The 26,884-nt window shown below is 43.9% G+C and overlaps 1 protein-coding gene across 1 annotated transcript; it reads left to right on the top strand.

Annotated features, from left to right (window-relative positions):
* Positions 1-277: 277 nt before the first annotated feature.
* On the top strand, positions 278-26,253 carry tbc1d2b (TBC1 domain family, member 2B). Its single transcript, XM_076262964.1, has 13 exons — positions 278-642; positions 4,865-5,018; positions 9,465-9,639; positions 12,136-12,317; positions 12,830-13,056; positions 16,221-16,622; positions 17,251-17,361; positions 20,026-20,204; positions 20,531-21,025; positions 22,590-22,707; positions 24,015-24,200; positions 25,133-25,254; positions 25,421-26,253. The coding sequence occupies exons 1-13, from the start codon at positions 307-309 to the stop codon at positions 25,614-25,616; spliced, it is 2,883 nt and encodes a 960-aa protein (XP_076119079.1). The 5' UTR covers positions 278-306; the 3' UTR covers positions 25,617-26,253.
* The last annotated feature ends 631 nt before the right edge of the window (positions 26,254-26,884 follow it).

Here is a 26,884-nt window from a genome sequence, read left to right as displayed (position 1 = left end):
AGCTTTTGATCAACGACCTATTAATTAGGCTAATTTATTATAGGACTATTTCGATTGACGAAAATATGAAAATGGAAAAACCGGATAGCGTTTTTGTAATGGTCTGCATGCCATTTATATTACTTATGATCACTGAAATATCTTTTTTTTTCAGTTGTAGCCTAAGGGGTGGTAGCGTTCGCCCGCCTGAACAAATACATTTCCCATAAACTCTTGCAACACCACGAGTGCAGGAGGGACCAGTCATGCGGATGGAGATAGAAGCCTCTGCATCCGCTTAAGATTCGCAAGAAAGTTGTGAGAAAGATGCACGAGGATGGTGGTCAGGCCGATCCGAGCAGAAATTCACGGGTTTTGGCTGCGAAGTCACTTGATGTGGCAGAGCTTGATGCCTCGAAAGAAGAGGCTCCCAAATTATGCGGCTACTTGAACAAACTTGCAGGCAAGGGGCCCTTGAGAGGGTTCAAGACCCGATGGTTTGTCTACGATCCGAGGAAATGCTATCTGTATTTCTTCAAGAGTCCCCAAGACGCTCTCCCACTCGGACATATTGAAATAGCTGATGCATGCTTCAGCTATGATGTGGAAGGAGAGGAGGGACAGTTCGAGATACGTACCGCTGGGAAGGAGTTTTTACTCAAGGTAACCCTTAACTCAGTCAGCAACGCATTACAGAATACGTAATCAGATTCGGTGATACTTAATGGACATGCATAATGTAGACTGATGATCGTTGTTCAGCCAAACTGTTATTATATCCTAAATAATCATTTCTGAGAGGGCTGTCTCAGGGCATGCAGGCAGCTTGTAAATCACGTCTGGAAAATGTCGTGATTTTGCTACGTTATGCTCTTTCCCTCAACGTTCTCGCATGTGATTAAGAAACGCCCATCTTCATATAGACAGTAATTTACTAAATTTGGGAAGACTGACCTGGCATTGTTGACCTTTCAATTGTGTGCCAATGTTAACAGGTTATCATAACAATTGTATTTTTGTCATTGTTTACAAGTTCACATCCCCTTAAATAATGGCTAACTTCCAAAGAGTTCCTTCCTTGTGTGTTGTCATGTAGGCTAGTTAGAGCTATCCAACTCATCGACGTGTCTAGCTTTCTTCGTGAGTTCTTCGTGAATGTACTGAGATGAAGATTGTGTTTACTATAGGCCTTTTACCTATCAGCGAATGGCAATGGGAAAAATATGTGATTATTTACATGAATAACGCACATTTCTGGCCATGGTTCCCACTGAAAGAGGCTTAAGATTGGCATATGAAAAGTCAAAGTCAAAGTCAAAGTCAGCTTTATTGTCAATTTCTTCACATGTTCCAGACATACAAAGAGATCGAAATTACGTTTCTCACTATCCCACGGTGGAGACAAGACATATTTTACCAATTTTAAGTCCACAGACAAACATAACATTCAAGTAAACAAAAAAGTAAGTAAATAAGTAAATAAGAGGGCACATATAATGAAAAAATAAGAGCAGCAAAATTTGGTTGAAATTGTGCATAGACAGTCAATAAAATAAAATACTAGTGCAAAGTCAGGCCAATAAGAGGCTGAGGTAGTTCTGTTTGACCTAAGTAAGAAATAAAGTGGCATAGTGGTGCAAGTTATGTAAGAGCAGCAGAAGTGTTGTGTTTTCAGGACAACAGCAACAAGTTGCAAAGTGTACAAGTGTGCAAGTGGAGTGGTGCAGGCGGCCATTGTGGGTCCAATGTCCAGGATGTTATGTAGCTGAGGGTGGAGGGGGGAGAGGAGGGAGAGAGTTCAGCATCCTAACAGCTTGGTGTATGAAGCTGTTGGTGAGTCTGGTAGTGCGGGAGCGCAGGCTTCTGTACCTCTTCCCAGAGGGCAGTAGATCAAACAGATTGTGAGCGGGGTGACTTGCATCACTCACAATTTTGACAATTTTCACAAAAAGGCAGGTCCCTATCTAATCAGTTTCAGACTAAATTAACATTCAGTAGCAACCCTTTTAAATGTAGGCTAGGTGATGAATAACCTGGTGTTAACCGGTGGTAACAATCCCATATTTAGGTATGGCTTAGGGCCAGGCAGAAGTACTTTTGACCTGTCATTTCAATGACAGTGGGTGTGATATGTTGGTCACATTTTGTGGATAAAATCATGTAGAGTACGTTTCCTTGGAGGTTGATAGCCTAAGTGCTGTGCATATTGGAGAAGGAGAGAGGAGGCTGCAGAGTTCGATGCTGAGTTTGATGTTATGTCTCTGGTCGAACAGCAGCAGTGGGGTAGTCAGCAGCAGCATCAGAAGTGAGTGGGGGAGGTCTTCAGAGATGTTTGATGTGTTTTGTCATGATAACAGTGATGTCACATGCTGTCAATTTTGACAGGTTCTGAAAAACTCCACCTGAGGCCTGTTACTGAGTGTGTGATTCTAGTCCAATGCACATTGGTCAACTTCACTTCAGCATCTCCGTATAGTGATCTAGCTGTCCGTTGTGTTTGTGTGTGCTCAAAAAAACTGCAGTGCTAATACAGAGTCCTGAGCTCAAATATAACCAACCATTTGCCAGAATTGTGTATCTCTCCTTGCTGCCATGCCTCTAGCTCTCTCTATGGTTAATGTGTTACACAGAATATACCCAAACGGGTGCGCCGGTGGAAGTGAGAGTGAAAGAAGTGTGTGTGTGTGTGTGTTGATGGTCACACACCTGACTGTGTCCTGAAAGGGGAATGGACGATTCGGGTTTAGAATAGCGAGACTCGGGAACCCAGAGAAGTGGCATATGTGAAGTTTTAGCAGAAGTGATCAAGTGCAACCTCATCCAGGTGCCTGAGAAGTTCTTAGATGTTTCGTCTGGTTTTTTTTCCATCTTCTCTTACGATTAAAATGTGTCCTCATAAATGTTGATAAACTACAGTTCAGTACACTGTACTCTACTAACAAGGTTATTTGTGTGCGTGTGCGTGTGCGTGTGTGTGTGTGTGTGTGTGTGTGTGTGTGTGTGTGATGGCCTTCACACCTTCACAGTGTTTCTTGCACAACATTTAAGTTCCTAACAATCCTTTCCTTCACATTCGAAGAACCGGGAAATTTTATTTGATGGTTATTTCCAGTGACTAAGAGTTGCATATCAAAATAGTCTTTTCTAATCTGGGTATGAGAAGTTAATGGACTGTGTTTTTTGTCTTAATGTCTCACACAGTTGCTGTATCTGTGTCATACACTGGGATTTGTATGTAGCATACCGATGTGTCTCATACCGATGTGTTATTTTTACTCATCTGGGGGTGAATTTCCAGCAAAGCAGGGTTTTTGCATCGATCATTGTTGCATGGTTATAGACTAGCGACTATTATTTTGAACACGCCCTCTCTTAGTTATCATGGTTAGCCTATTATATATTTGTTGCAGAATGTTTCATCAGTGACCATTATGAAATGCTGGAGAGATGATGTCTTGTTTGTAACACTTTTGAGAATTGGGCTACAACCCTCAACAAGGGCACAATTATGTTGTCAATGAACATTCATTAAAATTGGGTAATTCTGTGTCAAATAAGTTAGGGTTATTACTGCATTGTATTATCCATAACTGGTCCAAACTTTGTAGGATGGAAGACAAACATCTTCTCAGTATGACTAAATCAATATAAGTTTGTACGGCATGCTCATTGATTTTCTGTAAGCCCCTAGACAAATGGAAACAAAGTATATAATAGAATGACATTGATGGTCTTAAACTTGATTTTTTGCACCCATTTGGTATCAGTCATTATTTTTTCTTATACAATATTGTGTTAATGGCAAATATTGTGTGCCAGTATTTTTGGTCTCCACAAATAATGGGCATGCATATTTTATTCAGGATAAAATTAGGGAGGGTTGTGTTTCTCATTTTCAAAGGGATAGCTAGCATGTAGTGTACTGTAGATATATATTGTACATAGATATAAAAGTGTAATTAAGTAGGCAATGTGTATTTATCTTTGAATGTTCAGCATTGTTACCTTGTGCACTAAATGATAAACATCGAGCTATTCCCACATATATTTTCATGTTCTTACTAGCTACCCCACATACCATTTTTAGTTCCATGAAAATGACCAAAAAATGCAATCATACCTCGTTTGATCCATAATATCTTCATGTGTTAATATGTTGTTATGAAACCTACAATATTGGCAATATTGGCATACATAAAGTATTGCATTTGCAGACAAAACATGGATTGATGCCAATTGGTTACAAAATATGAAAATATGATATGATGTTCCGAATCTATGGCATACAGCACAAACTTGGTCAAATGGTCAAACCTAAGAACACTTTTGTGTTCTATTATACAAAGTTTGGTTGGGATAGCAATACTCCTTTTTACTCTTCCTTTAAAAAAAAAAAAGATATTGATGCCTAAACATGTCTTCCAAGATAAGGCATGTTTAGAGTGCAAAATCAAGGGCAAAAAAATAATAAAATAAATTAAAACATTGGAATTGAACCTACATATTTCACAGGTGTTAGTTTTGGGACCTAAACATTATGGATCCAATAGTGAAGCAAACGTGTGATCCAACATGGTCATGTTATAAGTGTGGCTTAAATGTGTGTGTGACGGCTGTCCAGTGCTGTCACAGTCTTGCTATGGAGTTAAATTTGTATGTGACTTCAGTAAGAGAGTGGGCAAATTCACACAAAAGTCTTTAAGAGTTGTTGATAGTGACATCACCAAATACCAAGTGGAGCTACTTTGACGATCAGGTACTTTTTCTAAAATTTTCCTGGTTAAATAATGTGTGACCTATGACTGGTGCCAGTGCTGTCACATTGAGTTGAATGTGTCTGGCCCATGAGGACAAGTGCCAACACTGAGTCCCTTGTCCCCTACAGGCTCCCAATAAGCAGGTGATGCAGTACTGGCTCCAGCAGCTGCAGCAGAAACGCTGGGACTTCTGCAACACTCGCGGAGCCGGCATCACCAGGGACAACTGGAGTTCCCCCACCACCCTCTACCCCCTCACCGGCCTGGTGGCCAAAGACGCAGGTACGCTCACCTCCTCCTCCTCCTCCTCCTCCTCCTTTCTCCCCCTAGGCTACAAGGCAGGGATCTGGTGTAGTGACTCTGTTAAAGCATGTAGCTGCTCCTGTCATGAAAAGCAGTGGCGTAACAAGCCAACACCGGGCCCATATGCAGGATTATCAAGGCGGGCCCCCCTTCTACAGCACGTGATAACGCAATGTCCACGAGTAGGCTACCATGAATAGGACAGGATAGGATCCTTGAGACACAGCATATAAGAGATGAGATGACTGACAAAATCAGGAGTACGTGCACCACACAAACAAAAATACTGGTGAAGGCGCACAACACATGAAAAAACACTGCTGGTGACGGCGCACTATAGCCACATGAAAAAACACTGCTGGTTAGGCTACTATATGAAATTGCATTAATGATAAATATGTTATGCTAAATCGTTAATTTAGCCACAAACATAGCACTAGTGCATAATAGATCTGCCCGTCTGCCCTCTTTGACTGAGCTGCCCCCCTTACCAAAAAAAAAAAAATATATATATATAACGTAATTTTGATATTCTTAGAAAGCGAAAGTAGGCTATGTGTGAGCACAGATAGGTGCGTCCGATGTATCAGCTGGAATAGTGATGTGAGTCGCCGAGCAGAGGTGATGGATGTCTACATGAAACTTTGAGAATTCAAATTCAAATTATGTTAGGAAAAAACGGTGAGTATCCTAGTGTAGCAAGAAGCATATTTTTTCAATGTCATTAACGTGAACAATATTAGACAGCTAACCGTATGTTGCATTTTTGCACGCTGTGTTAAGTGTCTGAACAATGAACAGACGCTGTGTCTGTGTTAAGCTCTGAACAATGTCCGTTTTACAGTGAAAGGCCCGGTCGCGAGTGAGAATTATTGCGATAGGGGGCCCGGCCGTCAATCATGTATTTCCAGTGTGATGCGGGCCCCTGATTGGTCCGGGCCCGTAAGCAACCGCGTACCCTGCTTACCGATAGTTACGCCCCTGATGAAAAGGCTTAGTTTCTAGTGAACATATGCACTTAGACAATGCATGTCATGATTGATTTTAGGGCAAAAATAACTGACCCAAGGTCCCGTATCCTTGTGCTTTAATATGGAGATGGATTTCCGAACAGAGATCAATTGTCTTTCATGGCCTTGCTTTATATGCCAAAGGAGATGGTTTGTCAACCAGTTGTCTGGCAACTTCCCAAATGCGGATTACTCAGTGCCAGCTTCACTGCCCTGTCACTGCTCTCTCAAATCAAATATCCCTGTCTCGGGTCCAGTCCTCCTGGCTATTAGACGCTTTTGTCAGCTACAGATCTTATGTCTTGCAAACACTCAATATATGTGTAACTGTATCGGTTCTGTCCACAGTAAAGCTTTGCTCAACACCGGCTTCATTTCATAAGGGAATTCACCCACTCTCTTCACTGTCTTGTCAGATTGTTTTGTAAACTAGTTGATGGAAATGGAAATAATTGTAAATCCAGATGTCGAGTGTTTAGATCCACTGTATGTGATCTGAATGGAGGTACTAGCACTGTCAGAAATCAGCTAATTTCTTGCAGTATTTATGGCCTCAGGAAATGTTGCTCAGAGATTCTGATAGAAGAATAATTATGCCATGTACTATTACAACATAAGAGGAAAACCGCAATAACCAGTGACCAAATGAAACTGTTTTTTTTTTTTTTTATGAGAAGTCTGATGACCACACCAAATGGGTGTCCAGAAACCAAATTTGGTGATCAAAGACAAAAGTTTAATTTAAATTTGTTTTCGTTGAACTTTGAACTAATTTCAGTGTTTGTGTGTAAGCATTCCAAATGGTTCCAATTAGCTAGATTTGATTAGCACAGTGAGCAAAGACTGATAAACACAGTGATCAGTATTTGGTGAACAAAGACAAACGTTCAATTTGAATGTGTTTACTTGGAACTTTATAATTGGACCGTACTGTGTAAACATTCCAAATTGTTCAGTTTTAAAGGGACGCCCTTGGTACATCATCCATGTATGTTCACCAAGAACTACCTTCTCAGTTTGTTTGCGTATGCTCACATCAAACTCAAAGTAAACAAAAACACTTTGACAACATTACCAATGTTTGCCTTGGCAAAAGCAATCAGTTCTACTGATATTCACTGCTGGTTAACACCTTTATCAAACACCTACGGTCCTGCGTAAGTGAAACACTGTAAGCACTTTCCAGAGGTGTCGACCAGTGTCCCACACCTTTTAATGTTATACAATCCTGAATGGATGGGCATTATCAGCCGAACTGTTTCTCTGGCCGCCCTGAAAGTGTGATAAGCAGTATGAGGCTATTTATGTGTGGACACTTCCTCATCGGCTCCACTTTCTACCTGAGAAGCGGCGATCCATGAGATTCTTTCGGTTCCCCTTAGGCCAACCAGGGGATCTGTGTCACAGGCCACATGAGTTATCACAGGTGCGAAAGCCCCCTGTGACCGAGAGTCTTTCCCAGGGGGGAACTTCACCCTTGGGAAGATGTCATGTGCTGTCTTAGCTGAAAAAACTTGATTGTTAGTTTGTCTTAGCAAGCTAAAATGGATATTTTGTGTTGCTCCATCCAGATCATTTAAATCCTTGAAAACAAATACCCACTTTTCCACTACAGAAGTGCACCTGGCCTAGAATGTTTGCACTTTCGTTTCCATTTATTCATTTCCATTTAATCATGTTTTGTCAGTGAGCGATGGGTTCATTGTAAACACGGCCAATTAGCAGCTCTGTTTGCACATTCCTGTCCAAGGCAAGACGGGTGATATTTACACAATTAGAATGGATCTTACCAGAAGCCAACATCACATTCTGAACAGGCTCCTCTTTACTCATTTCTACTGTGCTGTAGTGCGTTCATAAATTGAAGGAACTCTGGCTACATTACTGACTGTGGGAAATAACCCAGATGTTTAGACTTGATGGCTTTAGGTGCTCTAGCGTCAGGCTAGGACATGAGGTAGGTATTTTGAACAGTTCAGCTAATTAGACTGAATGTTAGCAGTCTCTGGAGAGACTCATGTTTTTACCATCTGGTCGAACATCTGAGTCATTTTGGCCTATGCTTTTGCTGATGTGGTAAGTGTTTAGCTCAAGGTTGGGATTTTTATCCATGTCTTTGAAGTAAATGTGAGTGTCATGTTTTACATTAGACATGCAGTATCTTCTATTTAAACTTTGTGGATAAACATGCCATCCTGAATTCATTCTCAAGGCATGTTTTTGCTGTGTTCATTTCAAAATATCTTTTTGTGTATTTTTTGCTGAGTGAGTAGTTCATTGTAACGTTTTGTGAATGTTGACCACTGATCTATAAAGTTCTTTATCGATCAGTGGTGTTAACCCAGATATCCACAACTCCCTCCCACCAGGTCACATTTGCTTCTCATTTAAACCTTGGCAGACTCGAGCATTAAAACCAGCCCAGACCCAGCTTAGACACTTCACCTTCGCTCTTGTTTTTTGTCTTTCTCTTTTTTTCTCCCCCTCTAATTTTTGGGCCTGCAGGATGGCCTGGGGAAAGGCTGTAGAATAGAGGCCGCCTGCAAAAGCACTCTGAGGTCATAGTCTGTATGTGGACACACTATCCACAGTCCACACCATCCGTGTCAGTTCATAGTCTAGTATCAGTCCCCAGAGCATGAAGCAATATTGAGTTTGGTTGTAATACTGTATTATGTCGGACAAAGACTTTTATAGACTTTTATAGTGTAGAGGTCTGTGCTATCACAGCATTTTGCCTATGTGTTTATAGATACGGTGAATGAGCAGTAAGAAAACGCCTATTTAAAAAGTGTGAATTTATGTTGTGTCTATCCTATTAGTTTGTGCTTGTTTGTGTTTCGGTATTGTTGGTACTGTGAGTGTGAGTGTGAGTTTTTTTGGGGGGTTTTGGTTTTTGAAGCCCAACTGGGCCTCCAGTAAGCTATAGTCAGCAGCAGCATACTGAATATTGCTGTGGTTTCAGTGGTCAGACCGGGGCCATTCCTAAAGTGTCCTAGTTCACAGGGATGATAATCGACACATGGTTATTTCCAGGGAGGACCTATCTCAAATAGTTTCAACCCACAGCTTATCAACCTAAAACCCCCAGCTCTGTCTGGGCCGGACACGCCACGTTGACTCAGGTCATATCCCAGAATCCCCTGCGTTCCAGTCCCTGTAAAGTTGGCTGTTTATCCTTTGGCCTGCTCAGTACTTGCTAGTGTGTCAAACCAGGAGGACATAAACATCTGTAAAGAAAAGAAATGTGTGTGTTTTAATGTGTGCTCCCTGTGTGTTTATGTCAGTGATAGAAAGAAAAATAGATTTTGTGTCTGATACCATATGTGTGCCTGTGTGTGATTCTGTGTGTTTTTGTGTGTTGTGTAATGTGTGGGTGTGTGTTTTCATGTGCATGGGTGTGTCGACCCCACAGGCGCCACTGCTGCTGTGCTGGGTGAGAAGCCCACCGAGAGCATGGAGAGCGTGCGGAACGACTTTGCCGTGGAAACGGACACCAACGGCCTGGTGGGCGTCCAGTCGGCACGGCAACCCACGGCGCCCCTCACCCCAGCGCTGAACTCTCTGAAGAACTGGGGCTCTGAGCTCAGGTGAGATGGGCAGCCAGATCTGTGGAATTCTAGTGGAGCAATGCCGGCCTCAGTAGCCACAGCTGGTGAAATCGGCTGCTCTTGATGGTTGTAAAAGAAAAACAGCAGCAGTTTCTCTCACGGTTTAAGTTTTACTGTAAGAGACGGAGGAGGAGGAAAGTTGCAGTCTCATCAGGGTGGAGGGGGAGGAAGTGTGGCCATAGGCCAGAGGGGAAGTGTTTACTGTGGAGTCGTTAGTAAGAGCTGCACTTACAGGCCTTATGGAGGTCCAGCCTGTAGAACTGGCTGGACGGGTCTCTTCTCTTCCCCATCTCCTTTCTGTAGTGCTTCCGCTTGTTTTTGTTGTTGTTGTTGTTTATTTTGCACTGCTTGTGTGTGTGTGTGTGTGTGTGTGTGTGTGTGTGTGTGTGTGTGTGTGTGTGTGTGTGTGTGTGTGTGTGTGTGTGTGTGTGTGTGTGTGTGTGTATGTTTGCATCTGTGTGTGTGGTTCAGTGTGCATGTGTACGTGCCGTCCGCTCAGAGAAGAGAATAGAGAGTGCATGTGTGGAGTGTTATCGGTTCTTGTGCATGTCAGTGTGCATGTGTGTACTCATTAAGAGAGGAGTGGGTTGCTGTTCAGTGCTTGTGTGTGTGTGTCAGTGTGCATGCTTGTGAGTGCATATGTGAAATGTAGCCCTGTGAAGAGAGAAGAAGAGCACTGCTTGTGTGATTCAGTATGGTCAGGAATAAGAGACGAGTGTACCCCTGTTAGGAGAGCGAGATAGTGAGAGTGTGTGTGTGTGTGTGTGTGTGTCAGTTCGGAGAGAGAGGAGTCTGTGTGGAGTGTTCCTGTTCACTTGTGAGCCAGTGTGTGTACGGAAAGGAAGAGCAGTGTGTGGAGTATGTTAGGAGCCTCTCAGGCTGCCGCTGACAAGAATTAGACACGTTGTGCAGAAACAATGATGTAATTCTTGAGAATGCCCAGGGCTGAAGCCTGGATTTGAGCTCAGCAAAACAAATATAGTGGAGAAAGGGAGAGATAAGGAGACAGAAAATGCCAAGTCATATATCAAATTTATATTGATTACTTTCCTATAGAAAACCATTGTATCTAGGACAATGACAATCCACTGTCCACTGAAGAGATATTGTACATGGGTCATTTTGAATCATATCAGATAAGGTTGTCTCAGATTTTGTTCAAACCATGTCTATATCATGAATTGGTCTCAAAACCAAGGCCTGTGAAATATTTGTGTTCATATCCTATGTCTTGGCATTTCTTCTGCCCTTGATAGTACTAAAACACTTTGTCTGGGAAGCAATGTTTGGACAAAACATTTTGAAAAGTATTATTCATAGCCAGTCCACACTTTGTAGGATGGCAGAGGTTTAGGTTTGAGACCTTAACATTATGTACACAAAATTTGAAACTGTATGGCAGCCATTTCATTCTCTTCGATTTGACACGGAATGACCCACATATGCTCTTACACCGACACCACCGTTATAATTAGGTGTGAGAAATGGGTTATGAATGTGGTGCAGATATGCCTGTCTGTGCATCTTTGTGAAATCCGCCAGAACGAGCAAAATGTAAACCACATGTGAAATGAGGTATGAAGGGCTTGCCATAATGCAGCACAGTGACTTGACTTCTCAGTCTTAAGAATATCGATGGCCTTCTTCCTGTTTTGGTATCTTTGCTTCCAGGTGTCTTACTGCTAATTTTTTTGTTATTTTAAAAACAGTATATCCTCTCCTCTGTTTCTCTCAGTGTGAGGTTCCCAGATCACTGTGCCAATATATACAATGTCTCCAGTGCTGCCGAGGTCACTGTTGCACAGGAGTGAGGAAACAATAGCCTAGTCTCTCATTGCTCTATGTCTTCACTCTGGGTCATCACAGAGGCAGTGTCTAGAGAGTGGCCTTGACTGGAAACCGCAGGGGTTTGTCAGGAACGAGAATATAATCCTGAAGTTTCCTGTCAAACCTGCCGGGAAGCCACAGACCAGACGGGGTGAGATTGGTGGTTGGTCCGTTGAACGGTAGTACGGTAGTGTTATGCAGTAATAAAGGAGTCTTTGTCAGAGAAGATGACGCTGAGTCTGTCTGCCTACACCCACAGACCATCAGCACATGCATGAAGCACAACACCTTATTGTGCTTGAGACAAAATGGGTGAGATCTGTACCGGAATCATCACTTGTCTAGGCGCTGTTCTCCATATGGTTTAGTGGGTGAAGATAGTGAATGCAGAAGGTGTGAGATGTTTGCTGAATAAATTGAAGCACTCTAACCATCTTAGATGCAGAAATTAAACCTCCGATATGATTTTTTTATATCCCACCCTTGCACTGAACCAACAGGGGGGAAGGGAGGGTTTATTTTGTGAAACTAAAGCATTTAACCCTCGGATGCTATTGCACTTTTAGACCTTCATTCCCCATCAATCCTCCTCATACACCTGACCTCCTCTCCCTCATAGACTCCTAACCTCATTTTCTCCTCTCTCAGGAACTCCATGTCCCACCTGCGTGCTGGCCGGGGCAGTGAGAACAGGCGGAGCGTCTTCTATACGGCCTCCAGCGAGGACTGGGAAATGTTGGAACATCCATTACCAACCAAGGACCTCCCCGAGCCACACAAGCCCCAGACGGAGCACCCCCGCCGGGAGAGCCCTTCACACATCCACAGACGTGAGGGCTCCTCTCCCACTCACCACAGATGGACACAGATGGCTGATTATAGTCATAGTCTGATAACACACAGCTAGCTGTCCCCGTAGTTGACGTCCAGTTCAACACTACCCACTCATGATCATTGATGCCCTCATGTTTCTGTGTGCTTTTAGACAAGGATATTGTATTCTCAGTTAGCTAGTATATATCCCTACCTTTTAATATTGTTAATGTTTTTAGAGGCTTGTTACACTAGTTTAACAGTGCTATCCATGGTATTATTGTGTCACGACTGACTTTAAACTTGTATTGTACGTCTGCTTAGCGATTACTGGTATTAGCGTGTTAGCTCAATACTGCTCCAATGCTCATCGTTCTTTGGCCCTACTGAAAGTTTGGGTTGAAAGAAGGTTCCCTTTTAGAAAACCAGTGCACAGATGGCATACATGCTTGGGAGATGAATTTCTGCAAAGTCCTTTCTCCCATGATGTGTCCATAATCATGACCGCTTTACCATATCCTGCCCTTAGATTCCATTGGCTCGGCGTTCACGTTCGACTTCGGGCGGAGCACGGGGCGTCCGAAGCGTCCCTTCCTGGGAGGGGCCCGGTCTACCCGCAGCGGTGAGTCGTCTCCGGTGGAGTGCAACGGCAGCAAGAGCTCGGAGCTGCAGCTGCGCCTCCACAACCAGCAGGAGGAGCTCTCGCGCATGCAGGAGGAGCAGACGCGCCTCAGCGAGGAGCTCGCTGGCCAGAAGGTAAGCAAACATGCTCCCCGGGTCTCTAAACGGAGCGGAAACTAAACATTCTCCTGGTGTTTGAACTGGGACATGCTTTCCTTGCCATACCAGTTAGAGACCATCATGGGCAAATGTCCAAGAATCAGACATGACGTGTTGGAGGAACTCAACACATCAAGAAGTACCAAGTACAAAAGGCAAACAGAATTATGCTCTCCTACTGTAGGTTTAAAACCAGACAGAAAGTAGTGAGTCGGACACTTTGCCACAATGCCCGACCTAATGTCTGTACTTAATCCAATGTGTTATAGTGTGTGTGTGTGTGTGTGTGTGTGTGTGTGTGTGTGTGTGTGTGTGTGTTTGTGTGTGTGTGTGTGTGTGTGTGTGTGTGTGTGTGTGTGTGTGTGTGATCACATGCATATGTGTGTGTGTGTGTGTGGAAAAAGAGAGAGAAAGTGAGGGTATACACACAATTTTTCATGTTACTGTTTCCTGTAATGCTGTCAATGTTCTAATTCTTATGCTGTTTTAATTGTGCTTTGGCAACACTGTACTTACTTACAGTCATGCTAATAAAGCAACCTTGAATTGAATTGAAGTAATCATGCTCTACTGGTCTTTAAAATAGAGAACAACTGCAGCAGTAATGCTATCATAGGTTAACGCTCCAATGAACCAACATGCTCTCCAAGTAGGTAGTATGAACTCCTGATCTTAAAACTCGGGCGCAGGTCTTTTAGAAGAATTGTGGAGAAATTATAGAACTTTTATGCTAGCTATTATTAAAGTTTATTTAGGTAGGCACAGATACAAAAAAACATATATAAGCTTAAACATGATGTATCTATCATAGTGTTTTTAGCTGAAGCTAATTCACAACACTATCCTCCTGGACCAGTTAGTCTCGTATGAAGGTGATGTGAGTAAACGCTAGCCCAGTGGTGGACCAGTTAGTCTCGTATGAAGGTGATGTGAGTAAACGCTAGCCCAGTGGTGTATTTCAGTCAGTGACCTGCCCCCTGATGGCAGATTAACTGTGGGCGGAAAGAACTCTCCACACGGCTGTCTCTTCCGAGCATAGACTGTATTATAATTATATGTGTGTAGGCACAGTTTGTATGTGTGAATATCTGATGCATGTAACTGTTAACCCTTTCTTCCCTCCGTATGTGCTTTAGAGGAAGAGAGAAAGCATACGTACCTCACCATAAGTACTTATTTTGTGGTTAAGTTTCATGACTTAATGGTTTAGCTTACATTGTTTCTTTTCTCTCCTCTGCTTTCAGCATAGTGGTTAGCCTTCACAGGTATTGTTCACTATTTTTCACACCTAACTGACAAGTTGTTTCATTTTTCCTTCCCCTTGAAGGCAAATAACCAATAGTAACTCCTCAGTAACTCGGTAGCATTTCGAATGAGTCATGTCTACTGAATGCTTTGAAGGGTCTCCTTAACAAATGTACCTCAATAGAAGGATACATGTCTGTCTGTGTCTTACTTGACCCTAGGTGTTTGGAGAATTGTTGTTGTTGTTATTGTTATTGTGGTGGTGTATAACAAGTTTAAAACTTCTTATGACTTGCAGTGTGTATCACTAACGTCTACCAAACTACCAACAGTGTTTCAAACAGAGAAAGTGACATGGCCTTCCTGCAACCGCAACATAACGCAGAGGCAGGCAAAGTGAAACAGGCCCAAGATGCATTATGAAACTGGAAACTCATCTTTTGTGGAATTCCACATGTATTAGGAAATGATTGAAATAGAAACAACATAACAAAATAAAGACGCATAGGAGGAATATGTAGGTTTACATGTAGATAACAGGTCCTAAAAGTAGCCCCCGTAGGGAGAATTAGGATGGGTAAAAGTGTAAAGATTTTGGGAAATGCTTTGGGGTTTCCGAATGAAGACACATTTTTATTCCTGTCCCCATGAGAGAGAGAGAGAGAGAGAGAGAGAGAGAGAGAGAGAGAGAGAGAGAGAGAGAGAGAGAGAGAGAGAGAGAGAGAGAGAGAGAGAGAGAGAGAGAGAGAGAGAGAGAGAGAGAGAGAGAGAGAGAGAGAGAGAGAGAGAGAGAGAGAGAGAGAGAGAGAGAGAGAGAGAGAGAGAGCTACGAAGGGGGAGTCTTCTCCTCCTGGGTTCACAGTAGATCCTGTGAATATTCACCACTGTGTTGAGTGTATCTGTTGGACCTGCTGCCTGTGATGACCGGATTTCTTGGCATTGTTTGAATTTGTTTAATGGAATTAGGTTTGGTTTGTCTGAAATTAGATTTGTTTTCATGAGCAATGCTGGGATGAATTCAGCTCTTGTTCCATAAATTGGCCTGGAAATGCTTGATCTCTGAGTTTACACTGGAAAAGGTCCAGTCCAGGCCTCTTCTGTCAGATTTTTGGAAAGCCTTTTTTTTTTTTTTTTTTAAAGAAAAAAGAAATGGGCATCTCCTAGATTGCCACATCAGGTCTTTGGCTGCCATTGAGAAACTACCATCAACTAAACATTGCCTACATTTGTATGGCATCTAGGTTTTCTTGGCTTGCAGTGTAAATTCAAAGACCACATTGTGGTGAGCAAAGACAAAACTCCACATTGCTTTTTACATGCATACCAGTAGGTCCTAATTGGGAAAATGTAAACTTATAAACTGTAATACCGAATAGCATTTTTGACAAGATTTCCCTCTTCCCTCTTCCTCTTTTTGTAGTTGTTTTCTCATAAACCTCTACCAGCCCTGTCCAGGGTTGATTACATCACTTAGACCACTTCCAGTGTAGACATGCCTCCCACATCCAACCCAAATGCAAACTAATCACTAAGTGCTCACTGGTTTCACACCCTCTGTGCTGCCCCCCCCCCCCCCACACACACACACTATATCTGATCTTTAATCCTAACACACACATCCACAAACCAAACCAGCAAATAAGGGTCAGCCTTGGGTCCAGGTTTCAGCCAGTATTGTATGACCACTGGGGTCACACTCCACCTCTAGTTATTATCAGACCCAGCTCTGGTCCTGAGCTCCAGGCTCTGTGAACCAGCAGGCAGATTCTGTGCTGACTCCCAGGCTGGCAGTGTCGGGCACCGGGCTCCCCTTTTTGGGTTGAGGGATGGCCCTGTTCCTCCCATGACCTCTGCACTGCTGCTGTGTGATCCTTGGCTTCTACCTTCTCTCCCAGGAGCTGGTGCGACTCCTCCAGCAGACGCTGCGGAGCACCCAGTGCGAGCGGCGCCCGGCTGCCGTCGCACCACCACCAGTGGCACCGGGAGACCCTGCACACGCCCAGGCCCAGGCCCAGGTAGATGCCTTCCTTCTGGAGCGTGAGGTGCAGATCCAGGGCCTGTGTGGACACATGGAGAGGCTGGCTCTGGAGAAGGAGAGCCTGCAGCAGGAGCTGAAGACGCTCAAGATCAAGGTGGGCGAGATCAACGAGCAGCTGGGCATGCTCATGGAGACCATCCAGGCCAAGGACGAGGTCATCATCAAGCTGTCCCGGGAGTCAGGCGAGGAGGCCGGGCAGGCGGGGGAAGCAAGCTCCCCGACCGGCATCAAGGACCAGCACGAGCTTGACAACCTCAAGGTAGGGGAGCTTTAGGCTAGGTCTCTGATAATATCTGTAGCTCACTGTTTAACCAGTTCTAAGGTGGTTGAGCTCACACATCATACAGAGCAAAACTAGTCTACACCAGTGAGCACAGAGTACACTAACATTCTGGTATATGATACATGGTATGATTAACTGTGATGTGTTATAAATGTGTAATTCAAAGGTAAGGGTGCTTTGGCTCTGCATAAGCCAAAAGGCATGGTGTGCATGTTAAGGAATTGGCATTCATCAGAAGATTCATCAAAGTACTAAATCAAGTAGTAAAGTTAAAGTCTACAAATGTGAGGACATGATGAGTATGAGTTCCTTTGAAGTCTTTAAAGAAATGCCTCAGAAGGCATGACCCAGTTGACATGTTTGTACAGTTATAGTTATTAGGAAGGGGAAGGAAGTTATTGAGCAATCAGTGAGTAAGCACAGGGTCACCTTTATGGTAAGTATACAGCATGTTAGCACTAATGCTAGCTTTGTAGGCAGTAATTTACTTTTGCAAAAGGCCATATAATCAAATAATAGCTTTTTTTCTTTTTCTTGGATATGTTTGGTCCTGTGTGAGGTTGGGACTCTGTGGTCGTTACGCACTGTGTTTGTTCACCCCCAGGACAGTCTAGAGGGCTACAAATCCCAGAACAAATTCCTCAACAAGGAGATTATGGAGCTGACTGTCCTACGCAGGAACGCAGAGACCCGGGAGAAGGTTTTGGAGGCAAAGGTAACACTGTCTCTCAGTTGTGTGTCACTGTGTGTGTCACCTAGTGTTTATGTTTCTGGGTCAAAGACGAATAAGGTTTTTCAACTAGCCAAAAAAAAGTCCAAAATGTTACCTACACTATCGGTCAAAGGTTTTGAAACAACAACTATTTTATGGTTCCTTCTTATCTAACTATTTTTACATTGTAGAACAACACTGAAAACTCAAAACTATACAATAGCTCTTATACGATAAATTATGAAATAATTATTATGAATAATAGCATCAGGTCTTTGTTCCAATTTGTTCCAATCTGTGACAAACACCATTGCCACAATTACATTTAAATTTATTCATTTAGCGGATGCTTCTATCCAAAGCGACTTACATATGTCAATTGTATTACAAGGGCCATTGTCCCCAGAGCAACTTGGGGTTAAGTGCCTTGCTCAAGGGCACAAAGGTGGAAGCCTGGAATTGGACCCCCAACTTTTCAGGTTACTCCATGCTAAATACCATTACTTTTAAGGGATTTACTTTATGCTTTATGATGGTATTGTTTGTGTTTTTACACACCGTTAACAACATTTAAACAGTGTGATACTTGTGTGTGATTGGAAAGGAAAATTGCATAATGAAAGAAAACATTCTTAGTCTCTTATGACTTACGGCTTAAACAGATTGCCTGCTTCGCGTCTGGAACTGCTCCGTTGCCTACATCATATATGCGCCTGAAGCGCGGCTCGAACCACGCTGCAACCGCGACCCAGATGGAGAATAGAAGGGACGCCTATCTTTTTCGCTTGACGTGAGCGGTTCTGTGCAGAAATACAGTTACAGAAATAAAGACCAGTTGATTGTCATGATTTGTGTTTAAAAGTGGAAGTGGAGGGTACATGTGTACTGTAAAGTAGCAGAAATAGGGTGACCACCAACCAGACTCTGAAAAGGAGGACAGGTTGTGTCTAAAAGTGAGGACAAATTGGCGAAAAGGAGAACACCCCCAATTTCCCCCAATAAGAGGTGCGTGCGTGCGTGCGTGCGTGCGTGCGTGCGTGCGTGCGTGCGTGCGTGCGTGCTTTCCACATGACAATGAGGTAGGTTCTGGCAGTTGAGGAAGTACCCTCTTGTTTTAGGAGCAATTCAAAATTAAATAGGTAGCTGACGTTCTCAGAACTGTTTCATGGGTGACCATGATGATATCATTCCTAAGAAACATGTGAAGGGAATATTGCTCAATGTTTCACATAGTATGTATAGAATACAGGAATATTGTGAAACAAGACATGCGTCATATGCCTGCACTATTGCTGTAACAAGCATAGTTCATTCAACAAAGCATACTTATTGTACCTTCAAATGATAGTATGAAAGAAAGGTGTTAAAAAATAAATAAATTAAGCAAATTGCTCTCTGGTTGTCTATCTTACTGCATTGACTACATCTATCATTGATTCATTTACATGAGACTTTTATCCAAAGTGACTTACAAATGAGGACAAACATTCCAGCTACTGTATGTTGCAAAAGGAGACCTTACGGGTAAGCTACACCAGGCACATAACTGAAGTGTTCCGTTCACGACGCTTAAAATACAGAAGACTGGTCTATTTTTTTCAAACATACATGCTGTTATCACGTCTGGTGTAGCTACTTCCATTGATTATAGTGGAAGTTAATTGTTGCAGCAGACGCAACGCCAACGGAACGCTTCAATTACGTGCCAAGTGTAGCTTCCCTGTTAGCCATACTACTTGGCAAGCACAACAAGACAACCAAAGGATAAGAGTGCAGAAGTTTAGCTGGTGTGCGTATGTGTGTGTGTGTGTGTGTGTGTGTTCTCTGATTGAGCCAGACATAACTCCAGCCAATCAGAAGTGAGCACAGAAGGGAGGTGTGTAATTTCATTGGCTGTTGAGCTGATGTATCTTCAGCCTTTCGCCAAAATCCCACGCGGTGCCTTTTAGTCAGTCCGTGGTGACCACTGGTGGACCCTCAGCCCCCAAAGTGTTATTTCCTGTTTTCCTGTTATCATCTTCTGGTTTCCTGTTTGCACATGTTTATTTAAGTTGACCGCGTGGTTAGGTGAGGTGCAAGTGTGTGAATTTGTGTCAGCAAATGTGTTATTGTGTTTTTTCACATTGCTTGTGTATACGCGTATCTTAAGATTGATCATGTGTGTGTGTGTGTGTGTGTGTGTGTGTGTGTGTGTGTGTGTGTGTGTGTGTGTGTGTAGGGGGCGGGGGCTCTTCGTGTGTGTGTGTGTGTGTGTTTGCCTAAGCATTTGTGTGAACAGTTTGTTTGTACAGACACTGTTGCAGCAATAACACCTCTGTGTGTGCACTGGCTTGCCATGTCTTTCTCACTCCTGCCCCTCAGTGCCACGTCAGTTGTGAGTGTGACTATCAGAGACCGGTTCTTCTCCCACCCTTCTGTGTCTGTGTGCCTGACTGTGTCTAATTGGGTGCGCTGCTCTCAGTGTTGGTCATTATTATTGAAGATAATGGTGTTTTTGATGATGCTGGTTCTTTTGTTGTTGTTGATAGTTGAAGCTTGAATGTCATTCCTCATTTTTGTAAGTTGCTATGAAAGGGTCTGCTAAATTAATAAATGTAAATGCTGTTGTTGTTCTTGTTGTTGATGATGATGATGTTGTTGTTGTTGCTGCTGTGGTTGCTGCTGTAGTACACAGCCCTGGAGGCCAAGCTGTGCCAGGTGGAGAGTAAGTACCTGGTGCTCCTGCAGGAGGTGAAGACTCCCGTAGGCCCCACCTCAGAGGTCATCACCCGGCTGCTGGAGGACGCGCTGCAGGTGGAGAGCGGAGACCAGCAGGAGCACACTCTCCTCAAGCCCCACACCGTCAGGTAATAGCACACTCTCCTCAAGCCCCACACCGTCAGGTAATAGCGCACTCTCCTCAAGCCCCACACCGTCAGGTAGATATGACCGTAATAGTGGTCAGGCATGAGATGCTGTATCCCATCTCCTACGTGTGTGTGTGTGTGTGTGTGTGTGTGTGTGTGTGTGTGTGTGTGTGTGTGTGTGTGTGTGTGTGTGTGTGTGTGTGTGTGTGTGTGTGTGTGTGTGTGTGTGTGTGTGTGTGTGTGTGTGTGTGTGTGTGTGTGTGTGTGTGTGTGTGTGTGTGCTGAGAGTGTTGTGTAACCTCTCCCTCTCTGCCTCCTCTCTCCAGTGAATATGACGTATACGGCTTTAAGACTCTCCCCGAGGAAGAGGACGAGGAGGAGAAACTGGTCGCAAAGGTGCGGGCGTTGGACCTGAAGACGCTCTCCCTGACCGACCAGGAGGTTTCCGTCAGCGTCAAGTGGGACAACTACCTGGCGGGCACCATGAACCGCGAGATGGCGCGCTCGCCCGAGCTCAAGGCGCTGATCCGCAGCGGCGTCCCGCACGTGCACCGGCCCAAGGTGTGGCGCTGGTGCGTGTGGCTCCACATGCACAAGGTGCGCGAGTGCCTGGCCGAGGACTACTACCGCGGCCTGCTCAGCCTGGCCCGCGAGAAGCAGAACCCGGCCTCCAAGCAGATCGAGCTGGACCTGCTGCGCACGCTGCCCAACAACAAGCACTACTCCTCGCCCTCGTCCGACGGCATCCAGAAGCTGCGTAACATCCTACTGGCCTTCTCCTGGAGGAACCCCGACATCGGCTACTGCCAGGGCCTCAACAGGTACAACTGCACCTTCTACTTGGATCTATTCAGCGCCCTTAGATGCACTATAGCACTGGCTTACATTCTGTTAAGTTGTAAGCAAAGAACATAAAGACGAAGAGCCTTGACCCCTATACTCTTTATGGTTATGGGATTTGGCAGACACTTTTGTCCAATTCACTTTATATAGTGAATTCAATGCTGTAATACTGGTACAATATTACATCAACTATTATTACACTATTTTTATATCAATTAAATATTGATTTCATAAATGTAATTGTGGTATGTGTTTCTATCTGTACTTTCATTTTTAACCTTCCACCAGCCCCACATAAACATATTTACAGTTTTTTCTGATTGCTTAAGCACATTTTTTGTAACTATGGCTTTTTTTGCAAAACTCTACACACAAATAGGAAAACCTTTCACCCAATCAGCAAAACATTGTAGTTCTCTTGCAAAAGCTAACACACCTTGCTTAACTCTTCACACCTTCGTAAAAACGGTGTTTTCGTATCAAACAGTAAACACAAGCCATCACAATAGTAAGCACACAATGTGCCAACTACACACTGATGGTATGAATAAAAAACACATCTGGCTTTTGCTTTCTCTGTGCACAAGGTAAACTATGTCAGTTTGAGGTCATACTTTTGTCATAGTTCTGTAAACATACAGGGATTCAAACTTCAAGTATTGGTGTTTAATTACACACATCAAAACAAACACAAGTGTGTTTTTCCAAGTCAAAACACCTTATCACCGAACACCGAAGTCCTCTTCCTCCTCCTACTTCTTCACCTCCACGTCCTATTCTTCGGTGTTCGGTGCCGTATCCAGGCCTGACAGGACAATATCCCCACATGTAGACTGATAAAAGGGCAAACATTTCTTTCTCTTCTTACCCTTCCTCTTCCCCCTCCTCGTCCTCCTCTTGCTCCTCCTTGTCCTCTTGCTCTAACTTCACCTCCTTGTCCTTGTCATCCTCTCACTTCTTCACCTCCGCGTCCTCTTCCTCCTCTTCTTCCTCCTACTTCTTCACCTCCACGTCCTATTCTTCGGCCTTCTCTAATTCTTACTCTTCTCACTCTTCCTGCTCCCTCCATTGTGCCCATTGTACATTACCTGTGGCTTATTTATAGTGCTTAGGCTGATTGCAAAGTGAACTAATTATCTAACAGTTTTCACATGAGAAAGTGTGCCAGAGAGTTGGCAAAATAGGGAAAATAATAGCCATACATGTGTATAGATTTGCTAGGAGTATGTTGATCATTTGGAAATTGAGTGTAAAGCATGAGTTGTGTTTACAGTTCCGCAAAAAGAGTGCTGTGCAGTGAATTGTGCCTACAGTTGTGCAAAGTGTGTGTTACAAAATTGCAAACTGAGTGCAAAGCAGTGTTTGTGCTTTCAGTTTTTTGCGAACTCAGTGAGTGGTTTTGCTATAAGTATTAATAGTTTTAGAAATTGTGCTATAAGAATCACGGTTGTGTTTAAGCATTCAGAAAAAAATGTAACACGGAAATATTTAGATGCAGGTCATTGGGGTGTTTTCTAAGTTAACTCTTCTCTGGTGTCCCAGGTTGGCAGCCATAGCCCTCCTGTATCTGGAAGAGGAGGATGCCTTCTGGTGCCTGACGACCATTGTGGAGGTCTTCATGCCACGAGACTATTACACCAAGACCCTGCTGGGCTCCCAGGTACGGCACCGTTAACACACTCGCCTCCTCTGCTGTGTCCTTACCGGTCTGTGTTTGGAACCTCCACTTATCCACTCGATAGTGCACTACATGGTGAATAACTTGGCCTATGTCTGAGGTAGATGATGTCATAATCGTGTGACGGGAGTCAGCTGGGTATGACTCTCTGGCGCTGGTGTTTGTGGTCCAGGGAGTTCTGTGTGCCCTCTGGTGTTGCCTCTGGGTGACTCAGCCCACTCACTCTGCTGCCTCGGCTGTAGAGGGCATTCATAACTTCAGAAGTGTACCGTAGAACTTCTCTGTACAATCCCACATTAGGAAACATGCACACTTTCAGACCGGTGTGATTAATGTTGATTAATGCTATAATGTTACAGCAGTGTACTGATATTTATTTCATTGTTGCTTTTACATGTAGAACTATCAGTCAGCCTTAGAAACATTTTACTTCTTCTCCTTCTTAGTGCAGGGTCCTTGACAGTTGCAGAGTTCAATGCAGTATCGTAGCTTCCCTGAAAGTGGTTTTCTGGCTAGATGTTTTTCCCAAGATCTGTGAAAGCCACTCGATGGGCGCTAATGTGAATGATGGACAGACAAAGTTTTAAGTCTGACCAAAGCTAATTTAATAACTAGGCAAAATCTATTTGCTAATTTAACACCATGGGCAAGACCTTTACCACAAATATTGATGAGTCAGCCCAATACTCCCTGAATGCCACCCAATCGCTTTAACTCTTAAAACATTGCTTGTTGATAGACTTTGTACTTCATGCAGTTTATATTAAGGCTCCATGCCTTTTATGTATTATTAATAATTAGTCTTGAAGTTTACTTTTAATAATGTATGCAGTGTTTTGTCATTGGTTATCCTTAAAAGGGTATCATTGTATCATGTATCATTTACCAGTATCATGTGTCATATGACAGTGGTGATACTACTGGTGGTGATGTCTGACATTAATGCCTTTAATGATTTCTCAACTTTCAGCATGGTCTTTGATCCTAGTGTGCCCCATTTTTTTTTTTGCCCCATTCTGTTATTTTATGCCTCATAGCCCCTGTCCACTGTTATGTGTTGGGGAAAGTGAATGATACCATGAGACAAGACACTTGGTCTAAACCCTCTCCAGAGAAGGGAGGGGTGTAATTTGATTGGCTGTTGAGCTTAAATATCAACAATCTGTCACCGGTATTGCACACTGCACCTTTACAGCAGACTGACTTCACCTTTGACCTCTTGACCATTGATGTATTTTTGAAATCAGTGTTTGACCTCTGTGGTGTGTGTTTTGTGTCTCCTCCCTCAGGTGGACCAGCGCGTGTTTAAGGACCTGATGTGCGAGAAACTGCCCCGTCTGCACGCTCACTTCGAGCACTACAAGGTGGACTTCTCGCTCATCACCTTCAACTGGTTTCTCGTGGTGTTCGTGGACAGCGTGGTCAGCGACATTCTCTTCAAGATCTGGGATTCCTTCCTTTACGAGGGGCCCAAGGTAACTAAGGCTGTTCTGCTGTCATCTGTTGGGTCAGGAGGAGGACCATCAGAGCTAACTCGTAAAGACTTGAATGTGTGTAGCCTTGTCTATTTATCACGCTTTTCTTAAGCTCTGTGGAACAGCTTTTGCTGTGTGTGTTTTCCAATCCCTCCATATAGATCCTTATTGTTGGCCCCATCCCATGTTAAATATATATCTTTAAAGCTATATTATATCACTTCCGAGACACTCCCAAATTCCCACCTTGAATGGTAGAATGGTGGTTGGCAGAATGCCAGAGTGGCCACGAGATTTGTCTCATGAAAGGAGAGCCGGTGAGAGTGAAAGGTGGGAAGGAGAAGTGGGTGGTGGGACTGTGAAGGAGAGGAAAAGTGAAAGGGCAACAACCGCTCTGTGCTTGAAGAATCACTTTGAGTCAGAAACTCATTAAAAAGTTGGGCGTCATGTTGGGCCAAGTCCAGTCCGGCCCAGTAATTACCACAGCTCGGACAAACGGATCGCTCGGGCTTGCCAAAGCGCTTCCGTGGAGAACGACCAGGAAGACGGATGAGCAACAGTAGGTCCCTTGCTAAATGAGCTGTGTGATTGGTCGACATGACTGTCACTTCACTAAAGAGAACGTTCTGTCCTCAGGCTAAAAGAGCAAATGGAGAAAGAACAAAAGAACAATCGGTTTTGTGCGTCAAGAGCAATATTAGAACTCCTCTGTGCCAGTTTCAAGTTTCAGGGTTATAAGGTGTCATGCCCCAGAGATCAATAAATGCTGAGCTAAATGGTGTTCTCTTTGAAAACAAAAAAAGCCTGCCCTCTCTCTCCCTCTCTCTAAAAGCCTGCTCTCTCTCTCCCTCTCTTTAAAAGCCTGCTCTCTCTCTCCCTCTCTCTAAAAGCCTGCTCTCTCTCTCTCCCTCCCCCATCCCCTTACCCTTCAGATCATCTTTCGCTTCGCCCTTGCCCTCTTCAAATACAAAGAGGAGGAGTTTCTGAAACTACAGGACTCCATGGCCATATTCAAATACCTGCGCTACTTCACCCGCACCATCCTGGACGCAAGGTAGGGCCTGACGGACACTAAATAAAAAATGTCAAATAAAATAAAATACACAACTCCTGTTTAGTTTTCTGTACGGCACCATGCTATGATATTGTTGTCCCGATGTTGCATTGTGGGCGTTGAGAGATCCATTCAGCTGTCTGCTCTCTGTGCTGCTCCCCTACAGGAAGCTGATGAACATGGCGTTTGTGGACATGAACCCGTTCCCTCTGCGGCAGATCCAGAACCGCCGCACATTCCACCTGGAGAAGGTCCGTCTGGAGCTCACTGAGCTGGAGGCCATCCGCCAGACGTTCCTGCGAGAACGTGAGAACTCCCAGCAGGGCCGTGATGTCATCAGCGACGACGAGGAAGACAACTAGACACGCTACAGCCAATCGGGGCACACGACTTTTGTTTTGGCCCAATCTGCTTGCGTCTTCTGGAACCATCCAGTATTTGATTGGCCCATCACACAGCTTTCCATCCCTTAAAGAACAGCGTTTCCAGTCATGTGACTCAGTCAGAAGAAAGGGATGCTGAATGCTAGGGGCTAGTGACAGACTTCCCAGCTCCTGGTGTGGTTTTAGCAGGTGTGCGCCTGGCTGATGGACCAAAGACTCGTGTGCAGCCATCATCACCCCAACAGTATTTTTGGCCAGACCTTCACGGCTAGTCATTCTGATTGATTGTGTTTGCTTCAGAGATGGCGAAATCGCAAACTGCATCTGTAAAGTTTGGATGCCTTCCATCAATGCTTCAATGCGAATCAGTATTTTCACAGGGAAGGAATTTAATCCTAATTAATTCCTTAAAATTCTTGCAATATTCTCAGTGATTTGATCATGTTAGTGATTCTTGTCACGTTTGTACAAGAACAATTACACTTATGTATTGTTATTTTACTTCCATGTTTATGTATAATACCACTTGATAATGATGTGCATATTCCACAAATCTGCTTTGTTTTTAATGAGCTGCTATTATCCTGGCTCCCCCCACCCCCACTCCCACCCCCACTCCCACCCCCACTCCCACCCCCGCTGTCAGTGCATCGCTGGCGTTTGTCTCTTATAAGGCACTTGAATCACTTTACCCTGGCAGCCCAGCTGCTGCCAACATTGTCCTTGTACAGTCAAAACTAATTATGACAGTCATTTCCAGTTGAAGGTCAGTCTAGACTCTAGACTATTCAATCCTAAACTTCTATGCTTCTAAACTTTCCAAACTTCTAGAATGCATTGACCAGAGTAGCTGCTAAGAGGCCTCTCTGAATCCTGTTGGATTTAAAGTCAATGGGTTTAAGGTCACGCCCCCCCATCTGATCCCTCATCCCTCTGCAGCGTATACAAAATACTGCTTTGGTTCTTTTTCTTGAATGCTTCTCTTAATTATGTTACACAGCAGCTGTGATGCTCTGCAGTAGGACAAAACTGAACTAGGTTGGAAGAACCTAATTTGAAAAATGCCATTGCTTGTTTTGGTCTGGATTGGTTCTCTAAAATATATGGGTTATACATTTACAATGCAGACTACAGTGATTGATAACTGCTCACCTTAGTTGCCTTGCTTCAGAGGAAACATTGCATTCTATGAAGATGTCCCTCCTGCCAGCCACTAGATGGTACTAGTGCGCTGACGATCTCCAAGC

Source organism: Alosa pseudoharengus, unplaced genomic scaffold (genome assembly GCF_046254945.1).
Source record: "Alosa pseudoharengus isolate Yale_2024_CS ecotype anadromous, Long Island Sound unplaced genomic scaffold, YU_APseudo_1.1 YU_APseudo_1.1_scf_10, whole genome shotgun sequence".
Classification (NCBI taxonomy): domain Eukaryota; kingdom Metazoa; phylum Chordata; class Actinopteri; order Clupeiformes; family Clupeidae; genus Alosa; species Alosa pseudoharengus.
This window is presented reverse-complemented; position numbering and strand designations above follow the sequence as displayed.

Excerpts from the sequence above, each read along its gene's own strand:
- tbc1d2b (XM_076262964.1), top strand. The coding sequence starts at position 307 with ATGCACGAGGATGGTGGTCAGGCCGATCCGAGCAGAAATTCACGGGTT. Across the intron at positions 643-4,864 it reads GGAAGGAGTTTTTACTCAAG|GCTCCCAATAAGCAGGTGAT; the intron begins GTAACCCTTAAC and ends TGTCCCCTACAG. Across the intron at positions 9,640-12,135 it reads AACTGGGGCTCTGAGCTCAG|GAACTCCATGTCCCACCTGC; the intron begins GTGAGATGGGCA and ends CTCCTCTCTCAG.